At 47.8% G+C, this 11,951-nt stretch overlaps 5 protein-coding genes and 1 non-coding gene across 6 annotated transcripts in view; 3 read left to right on the top strand and 3 right to left on the bottom strand.

Moving 5' to 3' along the window:
• The window catches only part of SPPG_09243 (uncharacterized protein), a 6,123-nt gene extending 5,416 nt beyond the window's left edge, over positions 1-707 (top strand). Inside the window, exon 12 of the mRNA XM_016757400.1 lies at positions 32-707. Coding sequence (XP_016607696.1) covers positions 32-586 — 555 coding nt within the window. The 3' untranslated portion in view covers positions 587-707. The remainder of the gene's footprint in view (positions 1-31) is intronic.
• A 121-nt stretch (positions 708-828) lies between these two features.
• Positions 829-3,290, bottom strand: SPPG_05036 (uncharacterized protein; the record flags this gene model as incomplete). The annotated part of the gene is made up of 5 exons (XM_016753276.1): positions 829-945; positions 1,014-1,136; positions 1,195-1,887; positions 2,391-2,841; positions 2,917-3,290. 5 exons carry the CDS (start codon positions 3,288-3,290, stop codon positions 829-831), a joined length of 1,758 nt encoding a protein of 585 aa, XP_016607695.1.
• A 692-nt stretch (positions 3,291-3,982) lies between these two features.
• SPPG_10102 lies at positions 3,983-4,056 on the bottom strand. The gene has a single exon. It is a non-coding gene; the product is annotated as a tRNA-Thr (tRNA).
• A 306-nt stretch (positions 4,057-4,362) lies between these two features.
• Positions 4,363-7,880, top strand: SPPG_05035 (uncharacterized protein). The gene is made up of 5 exons (XM_016753275.1): positions 4,363-4,733; positions 4,795-4,869; positions 4,940-5,934; positions 5,999-6,638; positions 6,704-7,880. Exons 1-5 carry the CDS (start codon positions 4,436-4,438, stop codon positions 7,738-7,740), a joined length of 3,045 nt encoding a protein of 1,014 aa, XP_016607694.1. The 5' UTR covers positions 4,363-4,435; the 3' UTR covers positions 7,741-7,880.
• A 131-nt stretch (positions 7,881-8,011) lies between these two features.
• On the bottom strand, positions 8,012-10,646 carry SPPG_05034 (uncharacterized protein; the record flags this gene model as incomplete). Its single annotated transcript, XM_016753274.1, has 14 exons — positions 8,012-8,075; positions 8,147-8,481; positions 8,564-8,806; positions 8,858-9,032; positions 9,101-9,145; positions 9,210-9,279; positions 9,342-9,373; positions 9,433-9,730; positions 9,796-9,891; positions 9,951-10,125; positions 10,197-10,375; positions 10,433-10,465; positions 10,534-10,607; positions 10,636-10,646. The coding sequence occupies 14 exons, from the start codon at positions 10,644-10,646 to the stop codon at positions 8,012-8,014; spliced, it is 1,830 nt and encodes a 609-aa protein (XP_016607693.1).
• Positions 10,647-11,409: 763 nt separating this feature from the next.
• On the top strand, positions 11,410-11,920 carry SPPG_09242 (uncharacterized protein; the record flags this gene model as incomplete). The annotated part of the gene is made up of 2 exons (XM_016757399.1): positions 11,410-11,658; positions 11,735-11,920. The coding sequence occupies 2 exons, from the start codon at positions 11,410-11,412 to the stop codon at positions 11,918-11,920; spliced, it is 435 nt and encodes a 144-aa protein (XP_016607692.1).
• Positions 11,921-11,951: the final 31 nt, after the last annotated feature.

Raw genomic sequence — 11,951 nt, 5'->3', positions numbered from 1 at the left:
GGGCTTGGTATTTGATCTGTACCTAATACAGCCCTTCCGGCCATTGGGTACTGGGCGCGCGTCTGTGGTTGATGGCCATACCGCTCCACGGACCGCCGGTGGTCCTCCGACAAGAGCATTGGTTCAGGCAGTGCTTCAGGACTGGGCTCTGGGAGCTGTATACATGAAGATAGCGTGGGCGCTAGTGATGGTGGGACCAGACACGGAAGTTAAGCGGGTGCTGACAGAGTTAGTTCGGGGTGGCGTACGCCGTTTACGTGTTGGTCCCATCTGGCAAAAGGTCTTGTTCCCGTTAGTTGCTATATGCATTGGACTGGCAGCTGGCCCTTGGGCCCTAGGGATTCTGATGCAGATGATGGTAAAGGACGGCACCGTATCAACCGATGCGTTACGGTGGGTTTTCCCCGGTGCACTGCTCTCGTCACTCCTTGGAGGCATTCTTTGGGTACTTGTGGGTTTTGTAAAGAGATGGATGGAGCAAGTTAAAGAAGAAGAATTTTTAGTAGGGAGGAAGCTTCACAATTTGGAAGATACTGGCGAAGGTGGGAATGAGCAGGCGGTCGCTGGAGAAGAAGTAGTAGGGTAGATGCAAAAGAACTTGCGGGAACGGGGCTATGGTACTTGTAGATCGTATGCATTTTATTTGTAAATCCAGCATGATGTTTTCCTTTTGCACCAAAACAATGGAGTTTAGGAATGTCTATTCAGCCTAGTCCCTACTTCTGATTCTTATCATGAGGTCGACCGTAATGATGTACACAGTTTTCGCGCTTCCGGATCAAAGTGTTTTGCCAGATTACATCTGTTTGTTTCACACTCTCCACCGAGTTAAACGAGAGCAGATGGATCGTAGGACTGATGCAAAGCTGCATGCTTGACTGGACTTGCACCCTTCTCACCAGACGGTCGCGCAACCCCGACGTGGGTTAGTGGTGCCTGATCATACTGCAATTAATTTAACCTAGGGTTCAAATTCCTTGCTAATCCATACGGAAGAGTGACGAATGACATACCTTGTGTCGCATGTCCCAAGGAGCGGTACTCATCGGTGCCCCAAATCCCAATGCATCCACAATCTTGTTTCCGACCGAATCGACTCGGTTCATGATGGATGAAGCCCATCCAGCTATTCCTTGCTGAAAATTGGGCAATTTAGACAGGTATAGCTATTTTTCAGCGAAAATACGATCTTACAGGTCGTAAAGGGACATCGTCATCCCCCAAGTGATAAGTGTAGCGGCGTTGCATGGGCGGTTGCTGTGGTTGTGCTGAGTAGGACGGTGGGTGTTGAGGCTGGAGAGAGTCCTTCCGGAATGGGACTGGTGCGCCCTGCGACATGGGTGGGGGAGACGTGGGTGCAGTGCTGCCCATAGAATAGCGTCGGGAGAAATCAATATTGTGCTGATGGTTGGAAATGGATTGGGTCTGCTGCTGCATGCAGGTAGCAGGTGCAGGAGGCCCTTGCCAGTGGACGCTACTCAATTGTGGTCGGGATGAACGACGAGCTTTTTTGGTGCTAGTGTATCCGGTGGACGACTCGGCAGTCCATCCCTGAGCGACGGGTGCTGACACTGGCATGGGACTCACAGCGGCCGAGGGTCCAACAACGTCCGCGGCGGGCGCAGTGATAAATGGCTGAGGATAGGGGACATGTAATTGAACGGGAACAGGAACCGTTTGGTTAGCTGCGTGGGTTGGGTAACCCGATGAAGACATTTCTTTGCCCCAGGTCAAGGACGCATAGTGTTGTGCGGGTTGGTGTGAGGTGGTAGGTAAGTGAGCGGGAGGGCACAGAGACGGAGGAAAAGGGACGTCAGGCTTGAATGGAATTTCCGTTGGGCGAGTCAGTGGAGCGTCGAAAGGCTCCGCAGCAGGTGCGGGTGCTGGCTGGAAATACATCATGCCCAAGCTCCACAAAGGTTAGGCAAAAACCGAAGGATAAATCGTTGTATACGTGGACTCTGTCTGGCGCCGAGGATGTTCCTTTCTTGCCTTAATATATAAAATACAATGAGCTAACAAAGAAGCCACACCCTCTAATCGCTATCACCGCTGCGCTCCGTGAAAGAATGTCGGACTGGGTCGCGATCGGACTTTTGGGGGAGCAGACGAGACGCGTGGTGTGTAAGCGTGATTATCTAATGATGTGGTAATGGAAAAAAACGTGGTCAAAACAAGCAACCAGAGCTGGTGTTTGATGTAAATAAGGATACCTTTTGCATATCAAGCAGCGCTCAATGACAAAGTAAAGAAGTCTCCATATGATATAGCGTATTATTATAGCTCATTTAGTACTACTATAGTTACAGACTATGCATATCTACATTGGATGTCTACGCATGCTTTATCTTGTCGGTTCTACTTACACAAACTGGCAATATTCCACATACCCATGTCAAACTAACATCCTCCCGTCCAAGGGCAAGAGCTCTGCCGTATTGACTGGCTACTACACTAGTATACCCACTGTACCCTGTCAACAAGTGCCACCAAGCGTGTAGTTCCAACCCGACTCGGAAAGGATAACCCAACCGATTGCGGTGTTCCTGAATGGTACCACAGTGCAATTGATCAGTGTTCCAAAGGACAAAGGCTGTCAACATGGAAGCGACGCAGACTGCCGTCATTCTGCCCAGGGTCCGACCAGCTTTCGGGTTGACTTTGGAAATTTTGTAAAGGTTGTAAAGGCCGATGAAGAGTTGGAGGAGCGTTAGGGTGGCAAAGGCCGCTTGGAATAGAATCGGCGTTTGGATGACGAGATAAGCTGTACAGGTCAGAAGGAAGGTAAGGAAGAGACCAAGGATGATGGAGGGCGAGAGCTTCTTGGAAAACATTTGAAGGCTAAGGGAAATAGAAATATGGTCAGTCCGGGAAGGGACAAATACCATGTACATTTTGCATTTTATGGACACTTACTGGCAGTAGACAAAGACACAAGTGCCCATCGCCATGGGAAGCTCATCCAAAAGCTGCATAGCGTATCGCAGGGTTCCATGGAAGAGGAAACTTCCTGTCCCCACGCACATCAAAGCAGCAAAACTTGCCCAAAATCTCTTTTCCGCTCCCGTCTTCCAGCAGGAATACAGCCCAATCAAAGGCCAGACAAGGAAGACGAGGTTGGTAGTCGAGTTCCAGTATTCGGCAAGGTATGGGGAGACGATATAGTTCTCTTCGCACCAGTCTAGCGTGGAGGTCACTGGGCCCCAATATCCATCTAATCCATGCGATACTGTATAATTTGAGGTAATCTTGAGGAGACTTGTCAGGTTGAACCCATGGCTTGACGACATGGTCGAAAAGTAGCCTTTGTCAAGCAAAGGAAAAGAAGATGAGGTTCTGATGGGCTTGTTTTTCCTAAGAGGTCACTTGAAAAAAAAGACACGGAAATTATGGAATGAACGGATGAGGGGCTTGAACGCTCTTCGCGCAGTTTTATCAACTCGCCGTCAAGAGGTCGAAACGAAGGAGCGGTCATGCAAACGACAAACAAACAAACACACACGCGGCTAGCGGAAATGACCACGGCGGCGGGTGACGGGGGGGCGAACTGTGCGTTAGATTGATACTATTTTTGGTAGGAATTTCATTTGCATCAACTGAAAATAGAATGTGTTGTTTGGGGGATTCAAGCGACCTGTCGTCGTGCCCTTTTCAAGTGGTCGTGGACAGTTGAAGGGTTTGCCCTCACCGCAAGACCGCTTGCTTTGTGTTTCAACAAATGGAAACAAAGGAAGTTTTGTTTTTCTTGTTGATTCTCGGGGATCAGCAGATACATCTAGAATCATAAATGCCATAGCCCATTTTCGTAAAGGATTTGATCATGCACAAACCACATGTTTGCACCCAGCAATTGACACCAACAATGAAACCTACACATATAGGCGAACCTTCTGATTTTCATGATAAAAAAGCTCATGTGGAACTTTCCTTGGCAGAAACTTTCAAACAAAGTATCAGCAAAAAAAGGGGTCCACAACAGTGATGCCTCCTCCGCGATTCGAACGCGGGACCTTCTGCTTACTAGGCAGACGCTCTAACCAACTGAGCCAAGGAGGCGGTTGATATCAAGTACACAGTATATCTGATGCCCTCTGTTACATATGACTTGCCAACTCTTCTGGATGAACTGGAAAGAATTTGAAAGGCCAAACAAAATGTGCGGCGAGAAAAGAAAGTCGCCAGTAAACTGCACACGTACGCCATGGAATGACTTTCCAGTGATACTTGCAGGAGTGGCTTTGCCGTCTAGAAGTGTTTTTCGTTACGTGGCGAGGCGCTGCTGGAGGTCTTGGCGATCACGTAACCAACGCTGAGTTACGCGACACACGCAACTTCCCCACAGCCCGCTGAGATCTATAAAAGCAATGCGTTCCTGGCATCTCCTCCCTACAATTGAATTTCATCGCATCTCAATCAAAGCAATTGCCAATCGAAAATGTTGTCGTCATTCCTAAAGCCTTATGCTGGTAGATGCGGACTGTATCTACAGATATCTGGCGGTGTCGACCCGCAACCTCAACCGCAAACCGCAAAGTTAACTTACGTTAATGCTGTTGCCACTGTGCGTGACTCTGTCGCATCGGTCTTGGTCGAGCAAAGTTATCAAAATAGCTTCAATGAGGCGGCAGTAGATGCCGTATATATCTTTCCACTTTACGAAGGTGCCGCTGTATGTGATTTTGAAGTTGAAATAGATGGACGAAAGGCTCGAGGAGAGGTCAAGGAAAAAGAAGGTGAGAAATCTTTGTATTATTTTGCTCTTTCGGAGAAGCTAACGCATAGTATTATTGACAGAGGCTAAAAAGGACTTTCAGAAGGCAGTTGATGAAGGCAAATTAGCATCGTTACTAGAGAGCCATAGCGCTGATGGTGAGTAAACGAGGAAAATTGACCTTGTATCTGTTTAACTGAATGTGAGCTAATAAAGTACTTTCTCCAGTATTCCAAACTTCAATTGGTAACATACCTGCTGGAAAGGTCGTAACCATCCATTTGAGATACATCTCAGAGCTCAAGGGGGATGCTCAAGCAGATCAGCTTCGTTTGGTCCTTCCAACAACAATTGCACCTCGTTACAATTCTGGATCCATACCACATCCCGCAGAGGCAGGATCGCAACCCGCGGGGACGTTGCTAAACATATCCGTGCGTTGTGAGATGACATATCCAATTCTCTCCGTAAAGTCTCCATCACATTCAATGGAGATCTCGCTGGGAGGAGACGATGAGTCTCAGCCTCGAGATCCTTGTAAAGCAGGTGCAGGATTCATTTCGGACACCTTTCTCAATGGGGACTTTGTGTTTCTTGTCAAGGCCAAGGGTGTAGATGAACCACATTGCGTTGCCGAACCGCATCCTACGGAAGGCACTAACGCGCTGGCGTTAACCCTGAGCCCCCGCTTCGCACTTACCGAAATCCGCACGAGCGAACTTGTGTTTATCATTGATAGATCAGGCTCCATGCAAGGCCGTCAAATTGAGCAGGCCAAAACAGCTCTTCAGTTGTTTCTCCGCTCGATCCCTCATGGCCATTTCTTCAACATTGTTTCGTTTGGATCTACTCATACATCGCTTTTCCCAACGTCGTACGAGTACACTGAAGAGAATCTCGGGCTTGCACTACGAGCTGTTGGCGATATGCAAGCGGACATGGGTGGCACGGAAATAGCTAGCGCATTATCGACAGTATTGAAGAATAGGAATAAGAAGATGCCAACGCAGATTTTCGTGCTCACGGATGGAGAAGTAACAAACGTACTTGAGGTTATTAAACAGATCGAATCTGCTGTTAATGATGCCCAAGAGAGAAAAGAGCCGTTCGTGAGAGTCTTTTCGCTCGGGGTTGGCGATGCCGTGTCTCATCACCTTGTTGAGGGGTTATCGAGAGCAGGTCAAGGTTTTGCCCAATTTGTGCTGTCAAACGAAAGAATGGAGGTAGGTCTGCGAAAAGTCTTGCTCATAAAATGGACAGCCATTCTGATAACCTTTTTGCCATTAGGAAAAAGTTGTAAAGATGCTGAAAGCAGCACTGATTCCTCCGATTACAAACCTTCGCATCTCGTGGGTTGAAGCCAAAAGTGTTGACGACGATTTTGAAATTATCAACCCAAGCACGGAAGCTACTACCGTCAGCTCTGAGAAGGAATCACAGCCAACAGTCATCAATCTATTCAACCCAAACCCAATTGCCTCCAAATCTCCACCTCCACTTTCAATCCCCGATTTGAAGCGCGATGTCCAGACAGCTCCATTCCAAATTCCGCCCTTGTTCCCTGGATTCCGTTTCGTGACTTACGCTATCTTGGCGCCAACCATTCAGATTCCATCCAAAGTACTACTTACGGGCAGCACTCCAGACGGGCCAGTGGAATTAGAGGTGCCAGTTGTTAGGCTTTCTTCCTCAGGAGACACACCCATGGTACATACCCTTGCTGCCCGTAAACTGATTCAAGATCTAGAAGAAGGCAGGAGCTGGATTGGACCTTTCTTGGAGAAGAAAGGTTTTGTCGCGGTACCCGATAGCATGATCAAGCAGGAAGTTGTCAGACTAGGTGTCCACTATCATCTTGCCAGCAAGCATACGAGCTGGATAGTTGTCGATGAGGAAACAAAGGTCGAACGCAAGATAGATGTGTCTGGTATGTCCTTGCATTGCTGGTGGTTTATTGAACGGTGACACTAACCCTGGTTGATTTGATATTAGATATAGTCGCTCAGCATTGGCGAATGAGTCCTGGCAGAATGCGGAAGCGGGTGGCGTGTCTGGCAGCGTATGCGCCTTCACCACCACCACCAGCAGCAGCAGCAGCAACATCATGGGGAGCAGCTGAACCACGTGTGGTACCGCTTGCGTCTTTACCACCACCACGACCGCCACCAGCATCATGCAGAGCAGCTAAACCGTTTACTGAGTCCTCCAAGGCAGACTTGCTTAGCGCTATTCGAAGTAGCGGCGGCTCTTGCAAATCTGGAGCCGGTTTTTCTACTGTACCCAAGGCAACCTACATGTCAGGGTACGGCGCGAGCAACGTAACATTTGGATCAGTTGAACGTGGCTACCAAGATCCGGCGGACGACATAGGGTCCCTTCTTCGCTTCTCGCTGAGCTGTCGAGGTGGATCAGACTCTGAGAACGATGAGGATTCCGAGGAGGACGATGTGGAGTACGAGGACGTTGCAGATGAGGTGGCTATGGACAGTGAACCTTTGCAATTGAGCTCCGCGATGGCTCCCATGTTTGGAGGATCTGGTGCACCTGGAGGTGCTGTGGCACCAGCATTGCCTTGCGCACCGCCGTCTTTGCAAAGTGCTCCAAAGCCATCATCAGACCCTCATGCCTTACTCCATTTGATCACTGCCGAACAGTCGTTTGCTGGATCCTGGCCAAAAAGCGATCGCCTTATCCAAATTCTTGGCCTTACTGCTGAAGCAGTATCCGAGGGCTTGGCAAGTCTCAAAGCCGATATTCCACGGAATATAGACGACAATCTCTTTAGTACGGTCTACATGACCTCTGTCGTGTTGACATATCTTAAAGCCCGCATGTCTGCTCTTCAATCTTCCTCTGTTCTGATTGAGGAAAAGGCACAAAAGTTTATTGCGCGGACTCTTGATCAGCTCTTTCCTGGAGAGGGTGGTAAATCACCAACTTTGTGGGTTGGAACTCTTGAGAAGCCTCAAACGGTGGAAGAAGCCATTCAACTGGTAGTGGATAATATTCTGAGTAATATGAAATCTTAGGTAGAAACGGTACATTTGTAGATAAACACAGGATAGGAATTTTCAGTCAGGTTAGGTATTGGAGCAGGATAGTACATATGTGAATAACTCAGAATTTCTATGGAACAGCTCTGCCAGAATATAGTCGCATGTTTACTCGCATGTAAACTGGAATATGCTTTGCCTGGTGTGTTCTCTCGAAATCGACAGCGGATTAACAAATGCCTGCGCAAAGGCGAACATGTATAGAACAGTAAACAACCTGACCGATAAGTAATACAAGAACCCATCCCTAATCGTAATCATATGCATTAGGCTTGAGCCCCAATTTAACTTCTTCAACGGTAAGCGGCACCCTAAGCAAACAATCCAGCATTAGGAGGGTTGCACTTCTCCTGGCAATCCCCGAAAGAGTAAGACAACATACCCATACTCTTCAATATCCGTCCGCGGTTCAAAGATCTTCCTCACTCTGGGATGTTTATACCGCTTTCCCTTTATCGCACGCCCCCATCGGGCGTTCAGATTGTTTTGCGCCACGACGAAATCGTCTTGACCTTGTGAATGTCCTTGTCCTTGCAACACGAGGCGACTACTACCGTGCACCTCGGAAGTCGTTGATTCCACAATTTCGTTTTCCCTTTCGTAATGGTCTAGGCACGCATTGATTCGCAGGCGGTGTTGATGTTTTTCATAAAAGGGGTCCAACGAAGGAGATAGGGCATCACGAAGCGTTCTAGCGTGTTTGGCCTTGTGGATATACTGGGCAAAGACAGCCGGATGAGCACAGCTGAAGAGTCACAGGCAACTTCACAGTCCGTATTCGTTCTAGAGTTCCACGCACCTCCCAAGGCTTACTACATGTTTTGCCCTTGCATTCATGCAGCGCAACTAACAACGCATCCAACCGCTGCAGTACTCGCCCATCGACGGTTTCGTAGATATTGTGTAATTGGTAGGGATCAGCGGTGTGGTTGTAGAGCTCCCTATGGCCAGTGCACCAGACTGTATACAGAAAGCTGTAATCGGGGGCAACTACACGTACAGATCTGTAATTGTTTTCGAGTGCGTACGGGATGTTATAAAGCTAGGAAGGCATTGGGGTTAGGAACGGATAGGAGAGGTGTACTGCTCATACGAGCTTGCATACTTCGGGCACAACTGGCCGCCAGAATTCCACATTGAAACTTTCGTAAACCGCCTCGTCGTCGATCGAATCGGACTCGTGAATTGGGATTGGAATGCCGTCGAGTTCGATTGGTGGCAAGCTTGCGCCGGCTATCTGCAGAAGGGTCGTAGCAATATCTGTGTGCCTATTTTTGACCGGTTGTTACAGCGATGAAACTGCTAGTTAATCAAATGCACTTGCTAGCGTACTGACGTGTTGACATTGTCGTTAACCGCTCCTTTTTTGACGCCGGGCCCCCTAATAGCCCAGATGAATGTGTCAGTTGCTATCGTCAAGCGCTACTGCCACTGCTTTCACATACCGGACAATGAAGGGTACGTTGACATCCTCTTCATAAGGTGTTGTCTTTCCTGCATTCAGGCGATGCGTTCCTGGGGACACAATCGTATTAAACAATTTTGCCAAATGCTCTCCAAACCGCTCAAGAACTTACCAATGTGATATCCATTATCCGCAGTCAAAAAGCTAGTAAAATCAACATCAACAATACGCAATATTGCACACAAACTGATCCTTATACTCACATGTACGTATTGTCTAGGACGCCATTTTCTTCTAAGGTCTTGACAACAGAGTCGAGCAATTCGTCCACGGACTGCAAGGTCCTCAGTCGTTGTCGATACCACCGATCGAGAGTCTCGATTGTTGAATCGTTAAGCAACGGTAGTTGGTTGATGTACCTGGGCTTCCCTTCCACGTTGGCGGTATTGAAATTTGGCACACGTGGAGCCTTCACAGTTGAAAACAGGTGCTGATGCCTAACAGCTGGAAGTGCTTCTGTAATTATAATGTCTGATTCGTCGGTAGCGTCGGGCGGAAACGCTCTGAAGTGGGCAGGAGCAGAGATTAGTTATCTTTGGAATACAAGCTTTTAGCGGATCTTGGACTACTCAAGTACACTGTAGTGTGCGGTGCCGTGGGAGCGAGGTACAAGAAAAACGGCTTCTCCTTGGATTTCAAATGTGATTCCAAAACATCAAGCGCTACAGAATGATTTTGGATTAGACTCCATTTTCAGATAATTAACAAATACAGCGCTTACCCTTCTCAGCAATTACATCGACTTGATGCCATCCCGGATAGTGTCTGGGTTCGGCACCATTCCGAGAAAAGACAGAGTGGAAGTAATCGTAAATCCAAGGATTAATTAGCGCATCAAAGATGTTCCAGCCCCCAGGGGTTTGCTGGTAGTTGTCGAGTCCGTAGCCATTCAGAAACTAGTGTCATGGAATGAATCTTGATCACCAATTTTGCCTTTATGTACGAGAGTTGATGCATAGATATGCACCTTTCCGATATAATAAGTATCATAACCTGCCGCCTGCAACCATTTTGGCAGATACTCTTCATTAAGACCCTTTTCCAGAAATCTATCGTACCCTCCATGTGGTGCAAAGACATCGGTGAAATTATGGTTATGAGCCAGTTGTCCCCGGAGGATCGAAACACGAGAGGGACAGCAAATAGCTGTTGGCAAGAAAGATGAGAGTCTGCTATGAGATTTGATATCGACGACCTACTGACATGTCGTTACATAATGATTGGGGAAGATTGTTCCTGACAAATGACATTGGTGTGAGGTGAAATCGAGAATATCAAAGGTTCCTCGGAGCTTAGTTGTGTACCTTTTTCAATTAAATGCTTGCGTATCAAAGGCAAGTATTCGAGACTTCCCATCCGCTGATCCTGATCATCGGTACTAGTTTAGGACGAATATCAGAACCCACCATTGGCCCATTTTGCGAGATTGCAATACGCACAGTAAAAATACAATGTTGGGCTTCTTTGTCGTCTCGGTGTGCGCGGCAGCAAGGCCGATAAGTAAAGCGAGGCAGGTAGCCAGACGATGCATATCTCAATCTCCCAGTTTAGGTGCGAGAAAGGGTGTTTTTGAAGGGAATCCCCAAAGGCGAGTATCCATATTTATACATGCTTGCTGGGAGCTTATTAATGCTCCCTTTGCGCATCTCCGCGGGCTTCATCTTTTTTTGGGTTCGTTTGTAATTTAGATGGTTTTCCAGATGCGATAAGATCAAAGGGGGAACATCTGGTGCCCTCTCCAGAGGTTATCCAAAGCCGTCGTTTGTCAACGGTGGGTTTGCTGAAAACCCATGGCCAATCTGTAAATGATAAACACGGCATCATTCTTGTAATTTATTGCGCTCTTCCACGCAAGAAGCGAATGCACAACGATCAAGTGCATCCCTCCAAAGCTGAAAGATGGCAGGAAACAAGAGAGTTGCCGTTGATCGCAAGGAGAATGTCGCGATCCTCGTAATCAGCTGCGCCACGCTGATCTTGGGAGACTCTTCAAAGATCTTTACCGCCCTCTACTCCACATTGCAGGGTGGGGGAGAAAAGATGATTTTAGATTTCTTTTAGCAAGGTATTGTGTTTGTTGTTGTTGCTGCTCGTCGTCAAGTCAGTCAGATCTAAAGAGCCTTTGGGGACCATAGAGTAACCCGCTTGTAACATTTGCCAAAATATCCATCCGCTCCACCATGCCACCTCAAGAGAGCACACCCCTCCTCTCACAACCTGAGCTTATAGATGAGAACGATGGATTGATGCCAATAGGGATTGCCGACACCTTTCACAACAACCAAAAGAATGATGCCAACGGCTGTTCTGATAACATCAACATGCCTGCTCGCACTCCTCTGCCCACGAAGCAGTTGGTAGTTCTGATGACCGTAATCTTGTGTGAGCCATTTCAGTTTACCATTTTGTTTCCCTTTATTGTGTTTATGGTATGTCCACGTACAAGTGACTCGCTCATTCGTTTCGATTTGTATTGTTCTTCTAATTGCTAGGTTTCTTGTGTAGGTAGAAAGCTTTGGAGTTGCACCAGATTCTGAGTCCCTTGGTTACTATGTGGGATTCATCACCGCCGCATTTGCGGGAGCACAATGTTTATCGGCACTGCCATGGGGGACGTTGAGTGATCGAATAGGACGGCGGCCGGTGCTGCTCTTGGGACTAGCTGGAAATGCTTGCGCGGTACTGACTTGATCCCTGTAATGTGTCCTACAAACACTTGGGT

The sequence above is a fragment of the Spizellomyces punctatus genome (genome assembly GCF_000182565.1).
Source record: "Spizellomyces punctatus DAOM BR117 chromosome Unknown supercont1.8, whole genome shotgun sequence".
NCBI classification, from domain to species: domain Eukaryota; kingdom Fungi; phylum Chytridiomycota; class Chytridiomycetes; order Spizellomycetales; family Spizellomycetaceae; genus Spizellomyces; species Spizellomyces punctatus.
Note: the sequence above shows the minus strand (reverse complement) of the source record. Positions and strands in the feature narration are given on the sequence as shown.

Excerpts from the sequence above, each read along its gene's own strand:
- SPPG_05035 (XM_016753275.1), top strand. The coding sequence starts at position 4,436 with ATGTTGTCGTCATTCCTAAAGCCTTATGCTGGTAGATGCGGACTGTAT. Across the intron at positions 4,870-4,939 it reads AGAGAGCCATAGCGCTGATG|TATTCCAAACTTCAATTGGT; the intron begins GTGAGTAAACGA and ends TACTTTCTCCAG. Across the intron at positions 6,639-6,703 it reads ACGCAAGATAGATGTGTCTG|ATATAGTCGCTCAGCATTGG; the intron begins GTATGTCCTTGC and ends ATTTGATATTAG.